The sequence below is a fragment of the Rhinatrema bivittatum genome, chromosome 5 (assembly GCF_901001135.1).
Source record: "Rhinatrema bivittatum chromosome 5, aRhiBiv1.1, whole genome shotgun sequence".
Classification (NCBI taxonomy): domain Eukaryota; kingdom Metazoa; phylum Chordata; class Amphibia; order Gymnophiona; family Rhinatrematidae; genus Rhinatrema; species Rhinatrema bivittatum.
The window spans coordinates 28,936,629-28,962,283 of NC_042619.1; the positions used below are offsets into that span (position 1 = coordinate 28,936,629).

General features: G+C 43.2%; 1 protein-coding gene across 5 annotated transcripts in view; it reads left to right on the forward strand.

Annotated features, from left to right (window-relative positions):
* Positions 1–19,188, forward strand: part of MYO7A (myosin VIIA) — a 284,107-nt gene extending 264,919 nt beyond the window's left edge. For all 5 annotated transcript variants that reach the window (XM_029602172.1, XM_029602173.1, XM_029602174.1 and 2 more), the window contains 5 exons: positions 1,196–1,381; positions 2,990–3,106; positions 9,143–9,226; positions 10,099–10,218; positions 18,467–19,188. In XM_029602172.1, coding sequence (XP_029458032.1) covers positions 1,196–1,381; positions 2,990–3,106; positions 9,143–9,226; positions 10,099–10,218; positions 18,467–18,556 — 597 coding nt within the window. In that variant the 3' untranslated portion in view covers positions 18,557–19,188. The remainder of the gene's footprint in view (positions 1–1,195; positions 1,382–2,989; positions 3,107–9,142; positions 9,227–10,098; positions 10,219–18,466) is intronic.
* Positions 19,189–25,655: the final 6,467 nt, after the last annotated feature.

Here is a 25,655-nt window from a genome sequence, read left to right on the forward strand (position 1 = left end):
CCCAAGGATCTGTTGTTTTTTCTTTTAAAAATTCCTTCTTCAGAACCTGTCGCCGCTGCCGTATCCCTATCTTAACAAGTAATGTTGGCAGCAAGGGGGGATATCGCGTACTTTTGGAGGAAGGCCTCAACACGGCCCCTGCAAAGAGTAATTCAAAGGCTGGATGAGGTTTATTATATGAACAAGTTAACCGTGGTTAAGCGGAAGCACTTGGGTAAATTCGAGAAATTGTGGCACCGTTATAGTCTTTGGAATACGAAGGTGTAAACCTGTTGTGGGAGGCTGGAGATTGTGGGAGAATATTTGGTGTTCATGTAAAGGTTGGGAAGGGGAGGGATAGGGAGGGATGGGGGGGTAAGATACTGCTGTGATACTATTTTGCATTGTAATAAATAATTCACTGTTATGTTTTATTAACCTAAGTGATGTAATACGACAGATTTTTCAATATAAAATAAGGGGAATAGGGGTTTGTGTGTGGGGGGGGGGATTAAGATCTTATGGGTAAAAGTTATGTGGAAGAGTTGGATTGTTATGTTTGAAGATGTACATTTTTGTTGCTTTTCCACAGTAAAAACTTCAATTAAAAAAAACACCATGAGAAATTGCCATACTGGGGCAGATCGAGGGCCAATGAAGCCCAGCATCCCGTTTCCAGTAGTGGCCAATCAAGTACCTGGCAAATGCCCAAACAGTAAATAAATGCCATGCTACTAAATCCAGTAATAAGCAGTGGCTATTCCCTAAGTCAGTTTGGTTAATCACAGTTTACGGACTTCTCCAAGAACTTGTCCAAACCTTTTTTAAACCAAGCTATGCTAACAGCCTTAACCACATCCTCTGACAAGGTATTCCACAGCTTAATTGTGTATTGAGCAAACAAGAATTTTCTCCAATTTTTTTTAAATTTTCTACTTGCTGACTTCGAGGAATGCCCCCGACTCCTTGTATTATCTGAAAGAGGAAATAACATCAATAAAGAAAGCTATGGTCACTGTGTTAGTGATAGTTTTACACTATTAATCTCCCTTATTAACCTTTCTATATAGAATGTGTGGTAGTTGAAACTCCCCCTCTGGGACTACTCCGAGGTGTTTCCACCTGTTCATTGATTCCATGTTTGTAACTCATGGACCTCATTCAGTGCTAATAATATGTACGATTGTGATACAATCTAAAACAATGTTTTGCATAGGAATTGCCAAAGTACTTACGTGGGTACCACAAATGTTCGCGGGAGGATGTGCTGCAGCTTGCCGCGCTTATCTACAGAGTAAGATTTGAGGATGATAAATCGTATTTCCCCAACATCCCCAAAATGTTGAGGGAGCTGGTGCCTCAGGATCTCATCAGACAACTCAACCCAGATGACTGGAAAAGGGTGAGGATTTGTCTAGTAACAATGTTTTGGATGTGGCTGAGGTTCAATATTTATTTATTCATTTAAAACTTCTCTACACCGACATTCATGGGAATATCACATCGGTTTACATTAAACAGGGGTAACCATTACCTTTGGAAAAAAGAAATTACATATAACATAAGGAAGCTAAACTGAGGAGAAAGGGCTAGAGTGGCAGAGTCAGGTAACCGAAGAGGTATGGTTACAACAAAGAGTATTAACAAATTATTTAACGATTTATGATGATATGACAAATTTACAATATGTACAATATGTACAAAATAAAGTTCATAGGGCAATTATTTGAATGTATTTAAAATGTATCAATCATATTTTCACCCGAACTGCACTTTTGGAACTTGTTTGCTTGCAACTCAATGTACGCAAGACGGATTTTCTTCTGACTAGGTTAACAAGATATTCTATTTTGTTTTGGATCTATGGTTCTCAGTTGCACCATAGTTATTGGGGATCCCTCAGCAGGAACATGAAAAGCAAGGTGGGGAGTTTTGGGGGCCCAGTAAGGCAGGAGCATAGATATTCCTATTATTCCTGTTTGTCTGACATGGATTATGCTCTTTATCAAAGTAAGAAACCCAACATGCTCTGGAGTTCATTATGGTTGGAAAGTTTTGTTTTAGAATATAGTGGATTGGCACAAAAATGTTAGTGTGGTTAATGAAACAAGGATATTCGAGATTGCAAAATATCTATGTCCTTGGACTATACGAAGGTTAGAAAATCACATCTGAGAATAGTAGTGGGGAAATAGTGTGGCATGGGAGGAAGCCAATGTACTTTGGAGTGTGTGTTGTTGGCATGGTAGCAAATCAACAGGGCCATGGGGGAAAACCACAATGATGACCCAACAACCAAAGATCTTCTACATGAAAACCTTAGTTCCCTAACTGTGCAGTGCTTCCCTCTCTCTGAATCGGTCAGGGTCCTCAAATTTCTCAGCAATGTGAATTGCTCATCTTCGTGGTTTCTTCTGATATCTCATTAAATGCAAAAAAGTTGTATCAGGGCATAAACATAAAAGCTTACAAACGAGGACTGTGTTTTGACTATTGGCCACTTCTGGCAATCGTGTTGATAATATCAATTTCCAAAATGGGGGTGTCATCTGTTTTGGACTAAGAGGCACTATACTAGTCAGGGAGTTGCTGTTATTAGGATGACCAACTTGGACAGCCCCTTTGGCTGATTGTGTAATGCTGAATGCCGTATTTTTAGAGCGCTCTCTCTCTCTCTCTCTGTATCTTCGGTTTTATTTCCATTCAAGATATAACTCGTCCATTTGGCAGCAACAAAATATGCATGAAGAGATGAACAAGGAAAACAAGGAAAAAAGAAAGGGCTCTTTATTACAGAGAGATTGCACGATACCCTAAGAGGCAAGGCCAGCACTGTAGTTCTAAGTGTATGAAGAGCAGTGTCAACGTCTTTGAAGGGAACCGAACACATTCTGTTTATAGTCTAGAAACCAAGTTACTCTGTTGCTATGAACACTGTGCTGTTTTTCATCTGGAACTTTTGCCATAGATCTGTCAGGAGCTTTAGCACTGTTCATTTTTCCCGTTTCAGTCCATTGTGGCATATTTCAATAAGCACTCTGGCAAAACCCGCGAAGAAGCCAAGCTTGCTTTCCTGAAGATTATCTTCAAGTGGCATACATTTGGATCTGCTTTCTTTGAAGTGAAGGTACTGTCCCATTTTATATATTTTCTGTCTCACCGCATTTGATATTTTGGGCTAGTTAAGAAATACGAGTGACTGAGTTTAGTACATCCGAGAAACAGTGAGGTCAATATAGAAAAGCCATTTAGACGGATAACTCAAAAATTATCTGCATAAAAGGCAAATTAGGAATATTCAGTTACTTATCCAGCTATAATTTAGCTGGATATAAAAGGGGCATTTCAAGGGTGTTCTGGAGAGGGGTTGAGTTAGCCGAATATCGCATACATCCAGCTAGGTTAGCCGGCTAACTTTAGGCATGCTTCCGAGCAGGTCTAAAGTTATCCGGCCTGTGTACTGGATAATGTGCTACTTAACCATTAAAAAGTTCCGCTAAGTAGCACTGTCAAAAATAAAAGTCAATAAAATACACAACAGCAGGCCATTCCCATCCTCCCCCCCTAAAATAATATCTTGTAAAAGTCCTGTCAGGCCGTGCCCTCCTTACCCCCCCCCCCTAACTCCTTAAAATATAAAGAAGCCCCTCCCCCCCCCCGACCCGTCTCGATGTAGCGGGGTTAAGTTATCCAGCTACCTTTAGCCAAATATTCAGCAGAATAATTCTCCTGCTGACTATATTTAGCTAAAGTTATCCAAGTAAAGATACCGTGATGTACTCAGTTTAAATTATCCTTGATGGTGTAGGGGCCATCCTTGATATCTCATCTGCATATCTTGATATCTCATCTGCATTTGGTACACTGAACCCTATTAACAGCTCACACGCCTGCTAGCCCTAGGCTTTGGTACATCAGTTTTGAACTGCTTTGGATCCTTTGTATCTGACCGCAATAAGCAGGTGAATGTCACTGACAGGTATTTCACCTGAAACCTATCCGCTCGAGGGTTACACAGGGGTCTGCATTGTTCCCTGTGCTTTTTAACCTCTGTCTTCAACCAGCTGGAAAATTGTTAGCTTCCTTCCAAATGCGTTATAGAATTTATGCTGATGATATTATTCAGTTATTTCTCCCATTGAAACCAAATACCCACTGATCCATTAGAAACTGTGGCAAACTGAAAGCTATAACTGCTTGGCTGGGGAAGAATAACCTAGCATTAAATATGAGAAGGATGGGGGCCATACGGGTTAGCCGTTTGCCCACTTCAGAACTTCTGGGCATGTTGCAGATGGGAAAACTGTTACTGCCCCTCAAAATGTAGGCATCCTATTTGATAAGCTCTCAATGAAACCTCACGTTAGCACAATGGCACATGTGGCCTTTTGCAAACTTAAAACATTATCTGTCCCCAAGCAATTTGTGCACTATGGTGTGATAAATAGCTTGGGTGTGAACCATTAGTGCTGTGGCATAGTCGATGCAGCCTCATAGGCGAACCTACGAGGCTTAAGCTGACAGCTGGTGAACATGCCCTAGAGCGAGACAGGGAGCTTCATCTATACCAGCCGTCTCCCCCACAGGTTGAGCCCTTAGGTTCTGGTGGTGGCAGGACTTAGGTGGGTCCCTAGGATAGAATAGTGAGTGAGAGTCCAAGATCATGCCGAGGTCGGGGCAGACAGTAGACAGGAGATACTGGGAACAGGCCAAGAGTCCAGGCAGGTGGCAAGCAAGCATAGTCAAGTCCAAGTCCAAAGTAAGAGGTCAGTATCAGAAGATCAGGCAGAAGACATTGGACAAGGTGGCTGGGCAAGGCAAGACTGGATGACACAGGCTGGACAAGGCAGGAACAGGATCACTAGAACAGGACACAGGAGCAACACTCACTACACTAGGTAGGAGACCCGTTGCTGAGGCAGGTTACTGGAGTCATGGCTGGGTTTCAATACCCAGCCGCATGATGTCAGAGAGGCACACCGGACCCCGAGCTTCCCACTATGGCACATACATAGAGCATGCCAAGGCACACACATGCCTAGGGGGGTCACCAGTGGCGAGAGAATGGTGGCATCAGAGCTGTGAGGACTGCCAGAGCCCAACGCTGAGTGTGGCTAGTCGCAGGCTTACCCTACGGCCGGCCAAATGTAACATGTGGTGCTAGCCTTGGTTTTGACAACAGTGGTTTATTGTAAATCTTTTTATTTAAGTCTCTAAGCAACCCTCATTCAAGTTCTTCAACTTGTACAATATGCGGCTGCTCATATTCTCACTGGTGAACTACACTGCGAGTAGACTATTCCCACATTGGTTGAACTTAATTGGCTTCCTGTCCTATTGAGAATCAAATGTAAAATCCTTAGGTTTTCAGGGCCATCCATGAGGACAGCCCTGGCTACATGACGTAAGCCTTGAAAGAATATGTCCCTTGTCAAGTGTTTTGCTCAGATGGCCAACATATTCTTTCTGTGTCCCCTCAGTAAAATCTTGTCATTTAACAGAAACCTCTGCAAAATCTTTTTCCATTGCATGGAATTCTTTTCCACTGGCTCTGCATCAGAAGCTTATGTATCTCTTTTTTCAAAAAAATGTAAAAGCATATTTTTTAGACAAGCTTTTAGCTTGACAATCAAGTCAAACCATAGATCCAGTTTAATACAGGATTCTGGGTTTCACATATTACTCTGTAGTGATTTATGTGATTTTTTTTTAATTTAGATTTTTATATTCCGCTTTTTGCATTTTTTTCAGCACTTGCCTCATTTTGTGTTTTAAATATGTTTTACTACTAGAACGATTTTGTGATTGATAGTGTAGTGTGGGTTTTGTTTTTTTTAGTGTTGTGTAATCTAGTGGGAAAGACACACTATCAGGAACAGACAGATAAGAAAGCACCCCAGTTTTAATAGCAGAGGCTTCCTGACAATAACAGAATATAACGTTACATTTCTAACTTTTTTCCTGTTTAATTATTACAGTACAAGCAAATAAAGCTAGTAATGTCACTGAACACATAAGAAGCTGCACTTCCTCTCTTTGACTGAACAAAAGACACACAGTATAAACATTATTCTGTGAGTTTAATAACTTGTATATTCTTTCTCTTACTTTATAGGTATAAAAATTATTTCTTTCCTCAATTGTTTGTTGGAAGGGCCTTTTTGTCATTGGTTTCTCCAGTTGTGGCCCACTAATTTTCCCTTCTTTTTTAGACAACATTTGAGAACATTCCATTTAAAGCTTAATGTGAATACATGCAGGGAAAACAAATCAGAAGCCTAATCTCAAAATCTTGGATTCCTATTGCCCCAAATTAATCTCCAAGCTAATTATCTATAATTGTAATGAATGAATGGGCCAACCCTTAGTGGACACCTTCACCTCTCAGGCTTTCTAACTATATACAAATTATAAGCTTTGTGACCCAACCCTTTCCATTAACTGTATCAACTCTTCACTATCACTTAAAAATAGAAATTCACCCAAGGTTTATTAACGAAACTTACTACTTAAAATTGTTACCCTAAAGTTGCTACCCCCATCTAAAATTTCTATTACCTGAAGTTTAGCTGCTGCAAAAGTCTGGCCAAATTGAAGTCTATAGCAGGGCATGCCACTGTACTGCCAGGACTCTGCAATGTCTTGTGCTCCCAGCACTTCCTATTGCCCATTGTGATCGTCTTGGCTTAAACTTCTGTACTGATGATTTTGCATGCAGTCATTATAGGCAGAGCTTAGCTTGTCATTATCAGTATCTGAATCATGTGGCTGATGTCAGGTGCTAGGCCTCTTTCATTGATTATCCAGTTCATAGACATCTGAATTATTGACTTTCCAGATATCTCATTAGGTATGACTGAGCCTTATGTCAATCAGAGGGACACACTGCAATGCCAGCAAGTTGTTATCAATTGGCTCGAGTTCATTTCAAATCTGATTAGATGGCAAGGCTGTCAATGTCAGACCTTAATTGTAATCATGGCCTGTTTAATTTTATATCTGCAGTAACTTGTTTGAACATCTTCTTGTACTGTGCTGAAATCTTGTATTGATCTCAGATCTCTCTGTCTGCTTCACGCTACCAAATCATACCGTGCTATAATTTAATTTTTGTGTAATATCTGAGGCAGATAAACTCAGATTCATCTTACTGACCCATTTCACCCCTCCCCTTCAGTGTTCTGCTTTTGTTTCTAACTTCTGAGCAAGGACATATATTCCTGTCTCACAGGATACATCTGTAAAAGAAGTTAATGGCCTGTCTCTATGAAATGGATTCAGATTTTATGCTTAGAAGGGAAAAATAAAATATAATAGAAATAAAAGATTTTATCTTGTGACAGATCCTTACTATACTATACTATACATTGGGAGTAAGTATGTAGCATAGATGTACTGTATTTATTATTATTATAATTCTAAATTATTACTATTATTATTATTACTATGGCAGGATAAAAATCTGTGAAATAAATAAAAATTGGTATTTAAACATTTTTAACGAAAAATACCAAAAATTCAACAATATAGGATAAGACTAAGATCTGGTCCATTGGCTTATTGGCACTGCTGCTTGCTACCATGTGGAAGACCTGGAATCAATTCCTGGGCCAGGTCTTCTGTGCCCCAGGCTGGCCAGAATGCTGTAGGGCAGTGCTCCCAGCCCCTGGGCAGAGGGAGTCTCAACTATTGGATAGTGGTGACACCTAGTGGCCAAGAACTGTCACTGGTATGGCTGGGCTAAGTGAGAAGGTACAATAGAGGCCGATTGTGATTGAGCTGGCATTCCAATATTTTATTTTGTTTTTTTAAGTTTTAAGCTTTGTCCATCAAAATCCCTTTACTTAGGAGTGAGAAATAATTTTTCATAACAGTATTAGGGTATCTCAAGTGTGCAGATTTATGATGGAGCAAGGAAGGAAATCAAGGTTCCTGCGTTTAAGAGTTTACTACTTGGGCAAAGCATGTTGGCAACAGCGAAGAGAAATAAGGTTGAGGATGCCAAATGAGGAAGAGTTTGTAGAATTGAGTCAATAGGGGAACAAGAGGAATATGTGCTGGAATGGAAGAAATTGGTAGGACACATAGTCCAATATTCGGTAGGCCGTTTATTGGACAAGATATCCAGCTAATGTTAGCTGGATAACTGTCCTGTATGCTCAGTGGGATAAATGTCCTGCTGAATATATTTGTTTAAAGCTATCCTGCTATATGTAGCCAGGTAACTTGAAAACCTAACCAGCTATATTTGAATATAGCCCGTTAGGTTTTCAAGTTATCTGGCCTTGTTTAGCTGGATAACTTTCTACTTAACCGGATATCTTCAAAGATATGAGGTTAAGTAGCTGTCAGTGTCACCCAAAAAATAAAAAATTCTAAGCACCAACAATCTGATTTTGAGCCTTTCTCTCTCGCCTCCCCTGTCGGGCTCAACAGCCCCAAAACAAGACCGATCCCTTTCTCCCTACGAACAGGTTTACGCTTCCAGTGTTGCCTATCAGAAGCAGCACTGGAGCTGCCGGGAGTGGGTGAGTAAGACCCTTGATCCCGGCGGGAGATCTGTTTTGGCCATTGGGGGTGGGGAGGGGTATAGGGGAGTCTAGGGTGAGACAGTCTGTGACTGGTAGGGAGGGGGATGAAAGTCAGGTGTATCGATGCCAACTTTTGAAATGAAACTAGGAAATTTTGCAGTGGCGATGGCAGCAGGTGGGGGAGGGGGGAGGGATCGGTCTCGTTTTGGGGCTGCTGGACCCGACAGGGCCATGTATGTATAAGCGGGGGAAGGAAAGGCTCACAATCGGGCCATGGGCCCTTAGAAGCTTTTAGTTTTTGGGTGACACTGAAAGCTACTTAACCGCATATCTTTGAAGATATCCAGTTAAGTAGAAAGTTATCCGACCATACAAGGCCAGATAACTTTAAACCTGCTCTAAAGCAAACCTAGCTGGATATACCCGATATTCGGCTAGGTTTGCCAGATATCTTAGCCCCCCTCCTTGGAATGCCCCCGAAACGCCTCTTTATTATTTGGCTACATTATACCTGGATAAATAGCTATCCAGTTATAATTTAGCCAGGTTATCCGGCTAAATGTCTTTTGAATATCTACCTCATAATACTCATATACAGTGTATTGCTTAATTAAATATTTAATTTTCCACAGCAAACTACGGAACCAAATTTCCCAGAGATCCTCTTAATAGCTATCAACAAGCATGGAGTCAGCCTAATAGACCCCAAAACCAAGGTACAGTAAATGTTTCACTGGCACACGAGGTCACTTCTTGCATGGGGATAGGCTGAGCCAAGCCTGGGTTTGCCCCATTGCATGCAGGGAGTTGTAGTTTTGATATCAATAAGAAAACGAGGACTATATCTCCCTGGTACACTCTTGGTACACTCCCTGGTACACTCTTGGACTTGGCCAGTACCATTTTCCAAAATGGGGGTCTTATTTCATTTGGGGAATTTTTTTTGTTTATTTTCCTTTTCCATTTTTTTTTATGTATCTGGAAATAGCATGCACTATTTCTAAAGTATGCACTATTTGTAAACAGAATGCACTATTTTCCAAAACTAAAGAAAATTAAAATTGCCCAGATGAAACAAAAACAAAATGAACATTTTGCCCTGCACACCCCTTTAGAATATATATGCATATGTTTATAAAATAGGTAGAGAACATAAGCGTTTCCTTGCATTGGAAATACTTGCATGTACTGAAACCTATGCACATACGATCCATGTGTATTTTATTAACTGTGCAGCCCTTCCCATACAGTTTATAAAACACTAGCAGAAATCACTGCTTGGCCACCTACACTCATAAATGCTGTACCATGGATAGGTTTGATAGATAGGCTGTCTGTGTTTGAACAGAGCTTTTTTCTTAGCTTATCTCCTGTTCCTTTTGTAAAATTCCACAGAAAATGTAGGCAGTTATATATATAGAGATGGCACTGTAAAATCTCTGGAGTCTCAGCACAGCCAAAATAGCTTTGCCATACATTTTATTTTAAGGGAACTCGTAGTTCAGTCCGCACTTGCTGTTGGATGGAAAGGATGTACAAGTTATACATTAGGTAAGCACATGATTCATTTTCTCTCCTGTCTCGTTAGGATATCCTCACCACTCACCCCTTCACGAAGATTTCCAACTGGAGCAGCGGAAATACTTACTTCCACATTACAATCGGCAACCTGGTGAGGGGTAGCAAGCTGCTGTGCGAGACGTCATTGGTAAGGTCCAGAGACTCTTGTCGGCTTAACATCAATATTGACGCACAAGAACGTTTTGATGGCGACAGTCCCTGCCTCCCCCCCCCCCTAATAGGTAGCAGGAGAACGGTCCTCATAGGGAATAACTGCATTAATTATAAGCTGCACAATGACATAAAACACTACAAATAATGTATTTATACATTAATTGGACTCCGCAGTCACTCTTGTGCCATTGTCTCCAGCTCAACATTTGCAAAGTCATAAATGAAATATTCCCTTTTTGGATTATCCGGTTTGCTGTTGGGTCAGCCGGAAGGAGAGTGAGAGATACCTCATTAGCCAAATGTTAGATGGTTCTTGATGGGGGAATTTATTTTGACACACTTAAAATGCACTAAGATTTTAGGGATTCGGGTTTTGGTAAAGCAAACGTTTTTGGTATTCGTTCATTGATCTTTTTCTCTGCAACATTTTTTTCTAATTTTTTTTTACTTTAAAAATATATTTTTCTAGTGAATTTAGGGGCTGATTATCAAAGGAGTTAGCTGGCCGAACCAGTGCTCTTGAGAGGTTGCCCTGATGAGTGGCTGAATACTGCTACCTAGATTCACTAGGGCTGGTGTTTTAGCAGCTCAAACTAAGAATGGTCCTGGAATCAGGAGAATTTATTTACTTTACAAAATTTGTATTCCACTACTCATAAACCTTGCTCTTGGCAGGTAACAAATGTTCAGCACTATCCAGCTCACCTTGAGCAAACAAATAGGTTAAAATCTGGCTGTGTGCCCCAGGAAGCCTCCCCAACTTCTAACCCTCCACCCCCATGGAGTCCCACAATGACCTCCCTGCTGATCAGAAGTCTCCATCACCTCAAGCAAGCTCTTTCCCTCTCTAGATCTGCAGATAATCCTCCCTCTCATCTCAAGGAAACTCCTTCCCACCCTGAAGCCCAAATCTGTGAAGATACCTATCCCCCAGGCTGGCCAATTGGGGCTTCAGGGAAGAAAGAGGTGTTCAACCATTCTGGGGGGACAGGGAAGTGAGCTTAGAAATCAGGGTTTCTCCGAGGACAAACAGGATGGCAGTCCTCTCGCATGGATGACCTCATCCAACGGAGCCCATCACGGACCTTTGATCTCAAAGATTCTAGAGCTTTCAGCATGCTCTACTGAGCATGTGCAGCTGTTGTTATTTCCCTGCCCCCCTAAGCAGAGCCCCTCAGAGTCACGTGGTCACGGTATTCAGCTTTGTTCTTTCCCTTGTAGCTACTGCTGTGATTTTTTCTAGAGCTGCAGCTGTTTTTTCTAATAAAAACTTTTGTTTTTCCTTTTTCATGCCCTTACCTTCCAGTGTTTTTTTCCCCCTTTTTTCTCCTATTCAGGCTCTCTACTGACCACATGGCAGGCCTTCTGCTGTGCAGCCCACCAAAATCTACATTCTTTTCTTCATAAATAATGCTGCATCTGTACTTTATTTCTGTGTCCTCTCCTTAATCTGTCTATTGTACCTGTCAAGTGCTGGTGGGACTGGAAATCATAGTGTGGACTGTGTTGACCTCTGGGCCTAGGGGCTCACCTGATGTCTTGCCCAGACAGGAGTTCCATGTGATGTTATCCGACCACTGGGCATTGACAGAGGACCAGGCCGTGAAGGAATTGAGGACCGGATTGTTCCTGTGGGAAGGAGAGCTCATCCGTCCCACAGTCCTGGGAATTAGTCTCCCCAGGCTGGTGCTTGAACGACATAGCCTCTCCTCCTGCTTGTCAGCTCTGGCCACGCATTTTCCTGGAGAGAGGGTGAACATGAGTCGGGCAATCAGCGTTACGCAGTTACATCATTGCTGCTATGCCAGAGATTGGTTACCCATGCATGTCTGTGCCAGAGCACCCATTGTCTGATGCATCAGCGTCATGGATGCGACGGGTGCATGGTCATCGAGAGCCATGGCCACCCTCGACGCCATCAAGTGCCCTTGACACTGGGCAAAGGCCATTGAGTACTGTGGATGGACGGCCTTGTGCACTATCGACTGTCGTGGGCACCATAAAGCACCGTGGGTCCGTTGAGCACCCTGGCTGCTGGCAAAGGCCATCAAGCGCTGCAGGCATTGGTGCTTTTGAGTGCCATGGATGCTTTTGAGCATGATGGACACTCTCGACATCAAGTGCCAGGACACCATTGATACCATTTGATGTCAACCTTGATACTGTCGAGCATCATCATGCTGTGGAGCACCAAGGATGTCATCAAATGCCATGGATGCCGTTGAGTGCCTTGGGCCTCGAGAGCCTTCAGCAATGAGGGCTGCCAGGCACTATGGAGGCCCTCGATGCCATCAAGAGCCTTGGAGGCCATTGAGGGCACCCTTGATCATCAGAAACGTGCATCCAGGGTGCCCCATTGGTGTCATGCACCATGGGCACATTCAAGCATTATCAGGTGCGGCAGCACCTTTGGTGTCGTCAGGCATCAGTGATAGCCATGGTGGGGTCCAGCTGGATGCCGCATATGCCGTCGATGCTGCTGAGCACCATGTGCATGGTGCATCTTTGACATCTTAAGTGCTGTTGAGCACCATGGATACTGATGCTGTCGACTAGGAGCACCGTCAAACACCATGGGCTGACATCGTTGAATGCCACGGGGAACATTGTGTGCTATGTTCGCCATTGATCCTGCTATGTGCTAACAATGTCGTTGATGCCGCTGGGCACCATGGGTTCTGTTGAGTGCTAGCAACACTTTCTAGGCTGTCGAGACCGTCGATGGCTATGGCGACATCAATGTCTTCAGACGCCGGTGAGCATCATCCATCATTTCAAGCACCAGTGGCATCAATGTCAATACCCGGGGAGACCTCAACACCTGCAGACATTGTGGACTCCATCGGTACCATGAAACCATCAACAACTTTGGGCATATGGTGTACCAGACCATTGATGCTTTTGGATGTCATTGGTCACCAGAGCATCACCATCTTTGGCAATGAGGGCTCCATCAGTGCCCCCAGGGCCTCGATATCTTCAGGTGCCAGTGGCGCTGTGGGTTGTGCAGTATGCCATTGAGGCATTTGAGCATTGTTTATGCCTTGTGGCACAGCATCATTCGGTGCCATAGGCCTTGGCAGTCACTGATGAGTGTCCCCGTGCAGGTGGCACCACGAGCACCGTTGCCATGGTGGACATCAGCTCCCACTGCCACAAAGCACCATGGGCTCTATTAGGCATCAGTGGGCTTCCTTGATGTTGTAGCATGCCAGGGGGGAGGAGTGGCGCAGGTGACCACAGATGTCATGCTTCTTCAGATGCCTGTCAACCACATAGGGTGTCATCAGGTGCGGTGCTTCACCCAGCAACATATACTGACACTGTTGGAGCACCAGTGACGCTGGAGACATCACCATTACACTGTGCATGCTGACTCCAAACAGTGTCATTGAGACAGTGGAGCATGTCAAGCATGAGTCATACTTGCGGGAGTCATCTGTTCCTCCAAGTGCTATGGGTGCCACCAGTTGATGATATTGCTGTCGGCGCCGTGGTGTGCTGAGGCTCTATGGATGGCGTTGTTGCCATCTTAATTTTGGGCTCGTCAAGGTTGTTCCTGTCATAGCACCCTTGTGTGTCTTGCACCATAGATGCTATATGGCATCAATGTGTGGGATGCGATCACACACTTATCATCTCTTTTTCACAGGTACAGCCACCAAGTTTAGCACAAGGCCAGTTGAGGCTGTGTCATGAGCTATACCCATGGGTGCTGCAATGTGGAGCGTATTCGTGTTTCCGTTGGAAGGACAGGTACCACTGCATGAGTGCATGGCATTGCACTTGCAGAGCAGGGGTTTCAGCACAGGGGCACTACCGTTCTAGTTACCCTCTATTGAAGTGTTTTTAAGTTTAGCTGGCATAACATGTTATGCACTACAGTCGCTAGTGTGATGGCATGTCTTGGCAAGGCTGCACTCCTGGTCACTCTACAATTGGGGTGGATTCTGAGGCGATTGTGTCAGGAATATTCCTCTCACGGGGGTGGGGATGGGCCTTTTAGGCCTCTCCCTTATTGGCTTATGCTCAAATTCCCTGCATGGGGAAAGCCTCCAGGATGAAGTCCCTTTCAGTTTTGTTGCTCAGGCCGGGGCTTCAGTTCTCATGAATCAGTATTCCTCCTTGCAGATCCCCTTAAGGGACGTGGAGGGTTGGGGGTGGCAGTGGGGATTTATTGGATTGCTTTCACTGGCGTCCCTACACTTAGTTACCATGGTAACCTTTCCGGTCTAACTGGGTGGCCACCAGCTGCTAATGTCGTCACCTCCTGAGCCTTAGGGGTTGGCGTCTTATCCCACTCTCATTCAGAGAGTAATGAGATTTTTGGGATCAGGGAGACCCGATTTCTATGGTGCTTTCCCATCCCTTTAGGGAATGGGGATACAGCTGTTGGTTTTCCAGAGGTGACCTTATGGGGTCCCTCTTGGGCACCTTGCTTCCCACCCCGAAAGGGGGTTGTTCTTACTCCCAGTTCTCTGGGGGGGATTGGTGTTCTTTACTGACTGGCAGCTGCTTTCTGTTCCCTGCTGGATCCGAGAGCCTGTTGGGCAGGAGTGCTCATTCCACCATTGTACTATTATACAGCAGGGCTGTTCTGAGGTGGAACTATTCTAGTTCCCTCTCTTGGTGCTCCCCAGCATTATATGCAGATTTCTCCCGCATGGGAGTACCTCTTCTTTTATCTGCTGGGTGCAACACGCATAATGTTGCTCCTGCTAGTCTGCTTCTCGTATGGGGCCCTACCTCTGTGAGGAGTGTTCTAGGCCATCTGTGTCCCGGCTGACAGGTGTGCCTGTTGATGCCTCACCATATCCATGGTTGCGTGAATTAGGGGATGAAGACTATCGCAACAGAGGTCTCACTCCTTTGTTGTAGACACTTGAGAGTTCACCTTACCCCTTTCAGGTTAACCTTGTAGAGGGCAGTGGTCATAGATGGACAAGGTGGTCCTTGTCCATGTAGACATTCCACTTCTTGGGAGCGAGGTTATTAGGTGAAAGTAAGGGTTATCGTGGCTCCCAGCTATATCTGATTGGTGAACAGTCTGTTCTGCTGATCAGATTGAATCTGTTCTGGTACCCACTGGATTTCTAGGGTGCACTATTCCCATCTTTTCTCTCAGTGGAGAGGTTTAAGACTTCTTTCTCAGGAGGTTCGCTCTTAGTTTATGTCATTCCTGTTTGCTTCGGTGGCAACTCCTGGCTGGAATCAGCATAAGGAGTATTGTTGGGGTGTTGCCCAATACTGATTATACAGCCTAGTGTCTTCTTTTATTTACTGCAGCCCTGGAGTCTGCCTCTTTGTATTCATCGCTTCTTCTGCCTTCCAGTCAGGATGTCAAAGGAAACGCGGCATGAACTGCAATATCTTGCTATATGCATTCAGGAAGAGGTATACCATCTTTTTCCTGTTTTTTAGCCATATTCTGGATAGTACTGCCTTCGGCTTTCCATACTTCGCTTGACTGGCCAAGATACTTTCCTTTTTGCCTGAGCTTATCTGCCAAGTGGGAGGATATGCCTGTCAATGGAGTTACTGAGATGGGATGAGCTGCGGTCACAACTCACCATCCATGCTTGGGATTTTGGAGTGGTGATCCCGTTAGACAGGTAGCCCCTTCCATTCCTTGGCATTCTTAGTTCCACACCATCTGACCTGGGGGGTCAGAATTTCTTCTTGTAGCATTCGGTAGACAGGGTCTGTCGCAGATCCTGATGTTTTGCCGCCTATTCTTCCAAGTGTTTGCTTGGAATTCTATGCCTCTTGTGGCTATTGGCCAATCTTCAGGTGTCAGGATGCAAATGCATCCAGTTTTTCCTCTTCAGCATGCTAATGCTCTGCAGATTTTCCTTTCTGGAGGACTTTCTAAGCCCAGATTGGGTTTCGGTTGTATTGTACCACCTAAAGAAACTATGCAGTCTTCATCCAAAAGTTCTTCTCTTGTTGGGTTTTTGTGCCCCTTCTTATACTACAGGAGGATCCGCTGTTGGGGAACTCTGCCTATATTACTCTGAGTTCATACCCCTACTTTAGGTCACTGTGCTGTGCATTGGGTTTTGTTGCTCACTCTGTCCTCTGGGTCTCTTTTATGTAGAACCAAACTCTTTTCCCTCTTAGCCCCTTTTAGGTCATCTGCCTCATGATCCAAAGTGAGAAAGGTGGTGCCTTCAGCACTATGTGATTTCCCTTTGTACTGTTTGGGCAGCCTGTAGCTAGGGATTCACCCATGTGTGAGGACTGCCATCCTCCATGTCCTCGGAGAAAGCTGAGTTGCTTACCAGTAACAGGTGTTCTCCAAGGACAGTAGGATGTCAGTCCTCATGAAACCCACCCACCTCCCCTGTGAGTTGGTTCTCCATGTATTTCTGAATATCATGTACTGAAGGACTCTGCCTAGGGGGTAGGGTGATGACCAGAGCTGCACAGGCTCAGTAGCTCATACTGAAAGCTCTAGATTCCTTGAGATCAAAATTCAGTGATGGGCTCCATCGGATGATGTCACTCATGTGTGAGGACTGACATCCTGCTGTCCTTGGAGAACACCACTTATATGTAAGCAACACTGCTTTCTGGGAAGAAGGGGTTGTTTAGCCAGGCTGGAGAGAGGTTAATTTACTGATCAAGGCTTGGAGGGAGTTGTGGTTGAAAATGTGTTTAAACTGAGCTGTGTACAATACAGCTGGCTAGCTGGCCACTGAACATCTTAAGAAAATGTATCTTTAGTGCTTATGAAATGCACCAGACTGACGGCGCTGGAAAAGCAAAGATCTCTGTTCATTCATAGAGCAAGTGCAGTGTAGGCAGTGGCAATGTAAGCTTCCCTACAACACCCTGTCAATATGCCGGTAGAGAGCTCTGCAGGGACCAGTTTTAGGGGTGAGAGGATAGTAATCATGCTCTGCAGGGACCAGTTTTAGGGGTGAGAGGATAGTAATCATGCTCTGCAGGGACCAGTTTTAGGGGTGAGAGGATAATAACCATGCCATGCCTCTCTGCTGAAACTGCCAACTAATTGGTGCCAATTAGTGCTAAATGTTGTTGGTAAGGGGGGTTTTTTTGTGTATGATGTAAACAACTCTCTACTAGGAATTAGACTGAGTCCTCATATCACATTGGCCACCAAATGGATCAATGAATTTCAGTCACTGCTAACCTAAACCAGATTTTACAGTAATCCAGAGGTTGGATTATCCATGGACTGTCCATGTTGGAACAAGGTCCAGGGGTACATTTTGGAAAGCGAAAGTGTTCTCATACTTATGCTTTGAAACTCACCATGAGTATGTATTTGTTTATTTAAAAATGTATACCTGCCACGATAAATACTTCTCAGATTATGTGTTTACATTCTTAGAAACAAAGAACAATACGTAATATGGCGGTACCAAATCAGTGCTGGATGAAAATGGCCCGTTATCTTGATCTTAAAATGATAAAGTCGGTTTGTCAATAAATCAACACTTTCTTGAAAGCCTTCATAAACATTCCTGTTTTTTTTACTTTATCCTAAAATACAACAGAGAGTTTCATTCCTTAATTCCTCAGTGTTGGGGGGTCCCGCTGTCCCATACAAACAGCCACGAAATTCACGCCCTCTGATCACATTGGTGGGTTTTCAGGAGGGGGGTGGCGGTGTTACATTGGTCTGCCTAGGGCGCAAGAGTCTATAGACCCTTGTAACACCGTTCCAGCCCCCCCCAAAAAACCCCCACCCTGAGTTGAAAGTGCCCCTCGTACAGTAGGAGATATACAGAGTGTCAGATTTTCTCTCCCCCCCCCCCCCCCATGGTCACTTGTGCGAGCAAGTTATTAAAATATGTACGTAAAGCCTACACACATACACGCGGTAGGGATCTTCTAAATGATACGCGTGTACTTGCATGCACGATATAAAATGAAGCGTATCTCTGCACGCGCGCGCCTTTTAAAATTTACCTGGTTTGGAATTATGATTGTGCTTTTAGATGCATGGGGGGTGGATCGCTATTTGCCTGAATAAAAGGCTTTGGAAGTATGGATGTAGCATATGGATACTCCAGAAGTATGGATGTAGCATATGGATACCCCAGAAGTATGGATACTCCAGAAGTATGGATGTAGCACATTTTGGTGGCACACGCCTCCGGATGGAGGCGTGTGCCACCAAAATGTGCAGTGTAATCCGGTGTAGTCACTGGGAGAGGTTTCTCAAACTGTGTTGTTCTGTTTTTTTCTGTCAGGGGTACAAGATGGATGACCTTTTGACCTCGTACATCAGTCAGATGTTGACCACCATGAGCAAACAGCGGACTGCAAAGAGCAGCAAGTGAAGTGCGAGAAACCGCTGGCAGCGGACCGTGGACTTAATCCATCGATCGTGGTCTGTAGGGTATCCCTGCAGCTGGGGGAATACCTTCTCCCCACAGGTCTGGATAATGAGGAGAACTCCATCCCAGAGCTCATCTGACTCAGATATTGCTGGCTCAGATCCGACGTCTCCTTCCAGTGAGGACGACTACCTGTGATCTGGGGGGGGCTGATCCGAGGCTCCCTCCACGGACAGCATATTGGACAACTTCAGGGCTCAAAAAGTCAGGCTGCTTATTGATGGTGTCCAGAAACCTTGAGTGCTCAATGTTTCATCAACAGACTCCCAAGCATTGTGGAAAGCAAAGCATTTTTAGGTGCTTGTCATTTGTTCCAATGTAGAAAAGGGTCAGGCCGTTTTTAGACTTTTGGGCGGTTCTGGGCTTTGAATGGTTACAAAACCGTTAACTCAGCCCAACTAGTATGTGTACAGAGAAAGGGATTCTCTTTATACTGTTACTGGAAGTACTTTTGAGTTACAAATGTACATGTCCCTCCACAAAATGCATTGAAATTTGGATTTATAAAAAGTTCTAATGCCGGGTTGTGAAATATTTAAATGAGAGTTGAATATAAAATGCAAGAAATATTTAAGATATATTACATTTTTACTCTGTGTTCTTTATGTACAGGGCTGTGTTTCTTGTGGAATTTTTAATCCTGAAAACAAGGGGGAGAGGCTGCAGAGAACAGCGCTGTATTAATCCAGCTGAAATTCATGTCGGGCCTGATCTTCAAAAACATTTCTGTGCATTTTATGCACTTAAATGGCTCTTTCAAAATAGCCCAGAGGTTGGCACACATGAAAGTCTGCATGTAACACTGTTGTGCACATACTTTAAACCTCGCGGTAGGCATTCCAGAGACTGGACTTGGGGAGAGGATAGCTCTTTCGTGCATATGTCTGTATTTTCAAACATAGGCGTATAAGTTTACAGGCACAAGCTACGCCCAGCTTGGAGCAGATGTATCTTTGTGGGTGTACCATTCAGCATGCTTCCAAGCAAACGTACACGCCTAGGGTCACTTTGAAAATCCTTGCTAAAAGTTGCAGGGTTTGCCGCTTGTTTTGCAGTTCCCTGATTAAGGAAGATCAGCGGGCTTTAAAGTTCCATTTTGACACTGGACTTGTTGTTTTCCCACATGCAAACAACTGCAAAACAGCCACAAAGAGCAGTGCTAATTGCAGAACATAACATGTGGCTTGTTTAGTTCCTTGGTGTAACTTTTCAGAACAGTGATGAATACATTGGAACCAGTGCTTGCGGTTCAAGGTCAAAATAAGAAAACATTTGAATTTGACTTATCTTGCTAAAGTGACCTGTAGAACAATAGGTCACAGTGCTGGCTCCTGTGGCTTTTGAAGTGGAACCCTGGCTCCATGGATTCGGGGGGGGGGGGGGGGGGAAGAGCAAATATTGGGTTGCTATGACAATAGACTCTAAACCAGCAAGTTACTGGAGCCTATAATTCTTCTGACTCTGGCCACTGACTTGTTTGCAACCTTGAAGTCATGGGAGACCATTATGGGATAGGATCGTAGCTATGAACATGGGATATGCTCAACTCAAAGCCTCTCTCTTGTTTGGTATACATTATCTCCCCCTTTTCTCCCCAACATGTCCTGTGCCCTTGGATTTCTCTACCTTAAATGTATGGCTCCACAGTTGTTTATTTAGCAGTGAAGTTTTGGTGCTAAGCACTTGACCAGTTGTCAAGTTTTCTTAGATCATTCCTTATATTGTCTGCTCCATCAAGAGTGCCCATTTGGTTGTAGATCTTAGCATCGTTTGTAAAGAGACAAACGTATCCTAACAACCTCTATGCAATTTTACTTATGGCCGTATCAATCAGGACTGGGCCAGAATGGCTCAGGGATCAAATCTGACAACTCCTCTTTTCTTGGAGCTACACTCTCCAAATCTCTCTGTTGTCTTTGTCTTTCATTCAACCAACTCCTAACTCAGTCAACCTCCCTCAGATGTATTTATGGCCCTCTTAAGGAAAAATCTCTCAGTGTCAGAAAATAGCAGATCGCTTTAGAGAAAAAAAACCCTGCTTCACCCTGAAAAATGACTTAATCATTGCTCTGGAAACCTTTCTACCACCAGGAGATAGAAACAGAGAAGAAAGCATCTGCCCAGCCCATGGCAGGCCTGGTGCAAGAGCAGAAACCAGAACATGAGAGGGTCAGATATAGCTCTTTGGAATAAAACATTTAAAGGCTGAGTAAAGAAGGGAAGCCTGAAGTTATTTGGGCATCATCATTGTTCATTTCTCTAATGAAAGATTTGCTATGGAATATTCTAATCCATGAGAGAAACTGCAGGGACTGAACCCCATTATCCCACTTGAGAGTCTTGCACCAAGCAACAGCCTAATCCCCCAGCACCCCCAACTCTGTGGCCTATACCGAATACACACATTTCATTCCTGACACCAACACAGACACACGGCTACCTCCCCTTGCTCTGCCATGCTTCTGGAGGAAGGTTGCTTTCTCACCCCAGATCAAGTAAACAGCCTGGTCCAGCCTTGCATGCAGACATTTGCAGTTCTCATGTTTCTCAATGATTTCTCTAAGAACATGAGAGCTACAAATCTATGCATGCAATGGGACTAAACCAGGACTGGATCAGCTTTGTTCAGCTGACTGGAGGTGAGATGGAAAGGAAAATTGGTTCTTACCTGCTAATTTTCGTTCCTGTAGTACAACGGATCAGTCCAAACCGTGGGTTGAGCCTCCTGTCCAGCAGATGGAGACAGACCAAAACTGAAAGGGTATCCTATATCAGGACAGAGCCTACCCTACACCCCTTCAGTATAAACATTATCAAAGCAGATAAAGATAACCCGTAAAGGATCAAGCAAGCAACAAGAAATTGATAAATTGAACAATTGAAAGAATTCTGTCTAAAATCGCTCTTGCGTAGGAAATCATTTTCATCTAATAGATGCTTCCAGTGCCTTAAAGCAATAATAGGAGATCCAGGTATCCGAGAACCTGTAAAGAAAGAAACTTCGAGCGGATGGAACAGATTGCGCGCTGAAACGCCTTTTGATGTGGCCGCTGCCCGTCACGGAACCAGAATAAAAAGGTACTTGAATTGCTTGCACGGCGTCTTCCTCCCGTGTCTGTTATTCACACGATTTTATCAGCGTGCAGTTACTGCTCCGTGGATTCCACATTTATATTCAGCATTTTCTGTGCTTTTTCTGGGGTGGTTTTTTTTTTATTCTTTATTTATAAACTTTTTCAATGCTATTTCAAGAATTACAAACTTGAAATTAGAAAAGGAGAAAAGTAAAGGAAAATACTTTTATACAATATTATCTAAGGACAATAATACAACTTTGCTCCATAAATTCACTAAAGGGATCCATTACTTAACAATATAGTAAGATGCATTAAAGAAAAAGTAGAGCCTCTTATAATTATAGCGAGAGCAATATGTTAGATAGGGAACTCACTCTTGTAAAGGAGGAGGAGGAGAAGCAAATTCAGTATCCCCAGACCGAGGTAGAAACTTATTGCTTAAGAAAGCAGATAATTGAGAGAGAAGAAGAAAAACATAACACTGATCCTTTATACTTCACTATACATTTACAGGGAAATTTTAAAGTAGATGTAGCCCCGATCTGTAACACCCTAGTACGCATTAAGAGAAACTGGCGACGCTTCTTTTGAGTCTGCACGGCAATATAGGAAAATTGGTTCTTACCTGCTAATTTTCGTTTCTGTAGAACCACGGATCAGTCCAGGCTGCTGGGTTTTGCCTCCCTTCCAGCAGATGGAGACAGAGAAAAACTTGTAGAGCACCCCCTCTTAGCCTGATGTACCACCTGCATCTCCTCAGTATAAACAGTATCAAAGCAGAAAAAGACAAAAATTGCAGAAAATTGCAGTTCAAGCAAGAGACAAAACAGGGAACTGTCGAACTGGCTAACGAAAAAGTCAAAGAATAAAATTGTAGCCTTCTTCTGTTTTCTTCAGCAAAAAACAATCATCAGAGTGAACTCTCAGGAAGAAATTAAGTGATAAACCCCCTTAAAGGGAGAGTGTCTGGACTGATCCGTGGTACTACAGGAACGAAAATTAGCAGGTAAGAACCAATTTTCCTTACCTGGTATGTACCCGGATCAGTCCAGACCGTGGGATGTACCAAAGCTTCCCTAAACAGGGTGGGACTGAGACAGTCCCACTCGAAGAACCTGCCGCCCGAAGGAGCCAAAAACTGGAGCCTGTACATCGAGGTGGTAATGACGAGCAAACATATGCAGAGATTTCCAAGTAATTTTCCGGTGTAACAGCAAATAGATGTGGATATGTTCAGATTAAAGCAATTGGCCTGGCCTATTCTTCTGAACTTCTCTAACCACCCCTTCGGGTCTGATTTAAGGATAAGGCAAAAGGAAGACCCAACAAAAGAGGTTAGGGCCTAAAAGTCAGTTTTCTGGAAGGTTGTGTTGGCCAAGGATTAAATTGCCTGTAGACCTCTGGAAAAGAGAAAATTCCCACAGAAGATTGACATGCAAAGAAAGGTTTCTAAAAAGAGATTCATATTTCCAGCTGATCCTTACATGTAGTACTTTCAGGCAAAATTCCCCAGGGTGGTTTTTCCATATCTTTTTTTTTTTGTTTGCACAATCTTTTTTCTGTGGAATGTTTGACCTTCTGGAAGTTGCAGGCAATTAAATCCTTGGGCACGCAGGGAACTGTTTTAAAATGATAAAAGCAAACAGCCTTACTGGCTTTTTGCACATTTTTCTTGCCATACAACCTGAAATCTGCCTCTAACCCATAAGAAATGGGTATCACGGCCTGGCTCACCTAAATACAAAAGCCCTTTCAAATTTATAGCTAAATCAAATTTAAAAAATAAGAGAAACCTGAAAAATGCTGTAATGTCATTAAACTGTACAAAAAAGGTGAAATTATTTTTTACCCAGGTCTCCAAACTTGGCAATGTTTCATTAATTAAAGACAGTCATTGCTATCCTTTTTTTCGGTGATATCTCAAGTTACTCTGATGGTTAGCCTAAGCTAGGAACTTACATTTGTTTGAAACGAAAATGTAAAACGGGACGAACGAGCCTGTTTTTCTTTTGTTTGAAACCAACCAAAAAATAAAAAAAATAAACCAAAATTTTGATTTTTTTTTTTCCATTTTCAGGAAATAGAGCGTGCGCTTAACCAAAAATGAAAAAAACAAAAAATATTTTAAACCCTGAATATGACAAATGAATTTTTAAAAAATTAAGCTAATGCCATTGGGGAAAACCATTCTTTGAGGGGAGATGACACCCTGCTGTTCCTTATGGCTGCTCTTTTGCTGTTTAGAAACTGCCAGAAAACGCTGTCGTCACAGTAATAACTCAGCTGTTCCTTGAACTGTAAAGGCACAAAAACAGACAGTATATGAGGAATCCAGGCATCATTCAATACGCCCATAAAGAAATCATACAGACACAAATGCTGCACGGTTAGTGTATTAAACATAAGTTACACACTTTTGTAACGTACAAAATCACGTCAGTATAACATTTCCCTCAGTATTGCTGCACTGGCTTCAAAGAAATACCTGATCAGAGAAATTACTTTAATCAGAGTAAAACACAGTCTGACAAACAACTCTCTTTTCTTAGAACTGCAAGTTGCAAAAAAATATGCTAGGCTTGTTTTCCTGGATCTGTATCACAAAGGTAACGTTTGGCAAGTACCAACTGACTCACAGTAAAGATACATTTTCTTTCCTGTGTTATTTTTCCTGTGGTTCTGTTTACAATCAATTCTTCCGTACGAAAATGGTACCCTCCCGAGACGAGCCCTACTACAGTGCGCGCACACAAGTTTTGATATCCCACACTTTTTTTTTTTTTTTTAAACGTATCATGCCAAAAATGCACCCTGACCCAGAAACCTTCTGGACGCACGTCGCATTGTAATGCACTATTTTGCTATACAAAAAGATAAAACGGTAGTCTTAAGGTACATTTTGGCCTTCTGGTAATGGGGTGGCAAGAGGGAAAAGATAGCAAAGTCCTCTGCCCCCAGCAGGTCCTGTTTGTTGCGTTTCTGAGCATTTGGTATCACTGAAGTCAGGACCGGAAAAGTGGGCCAGGGAAGGATGGGCCAGCTGTGCCGCCATAAAACATTTCTGTTTCATCACAGCCACAGCTCTAGCTCAGTAAAGAAGGTCAGTATAGTGCAGCCCTCCTTGCTCCCTGATGCTGATGGATATTATCCCTTACTTTGATTGTAACTAGTATTATTCATGTGATAGATGGAGTCATAGAAAGATAGAACTGGAAGGAGCCACATTCTGGCAAGATCTATTGGGCCTGCATCATCCCAGTGAGATGTTTGTCTAAAAACCTCTTTAAAACCTCGGACAGAGATTCTATCAACTCCTCCAAGAAACTTATTATTCTTATTATTACTGTTAATAACAGCATAGAGAACTCTACAGAGATATGGCTGGGGGGGAGGCTAATTGACCTCAGAGGTGATCAACTTCAGCGAAAACCTGAGCATGCAGGCTTTCGCTGACCCTTGGCAGTATAAGGACTAATTCACCAAAGGGTGAATTTTCAAAACGTTGCATGCGTAAAAATTAGCATATGCATGCGTAAGTAGCATCTACTCGCATATTCTGCATTTTATTTAAGTAAAAAATACACGCCTATTTTCACTTTCGTGTGCACACATATGTGCTAAAAAAAAAATGGATGGTCTATGGACGTTCTGGGGCAGGGCCACTATAAGTCGCTGTCTTATAAGACGCATGTACGTTATCCAACTTACTTGCATATTTTTACACTTGCTAATTATCTGACACAAATGATATTAAATGTGTTTCTTGTGTGAAACTGGCTGGGTGGGAGGTCTGGGTAAACTGGGGAAGGAGTGGGTGAATTATTGGACCCACTGGTTAATTTCATGTAGGCGCACATGATTTAAAACTGGTTGATCTGCGTGCGTATGCCCACTTTACTTTTGCACGTAAAATATATGTGCGTATATTTTTTAAATAGGCAGGAAAAGTACGCGGGTTTGATGCA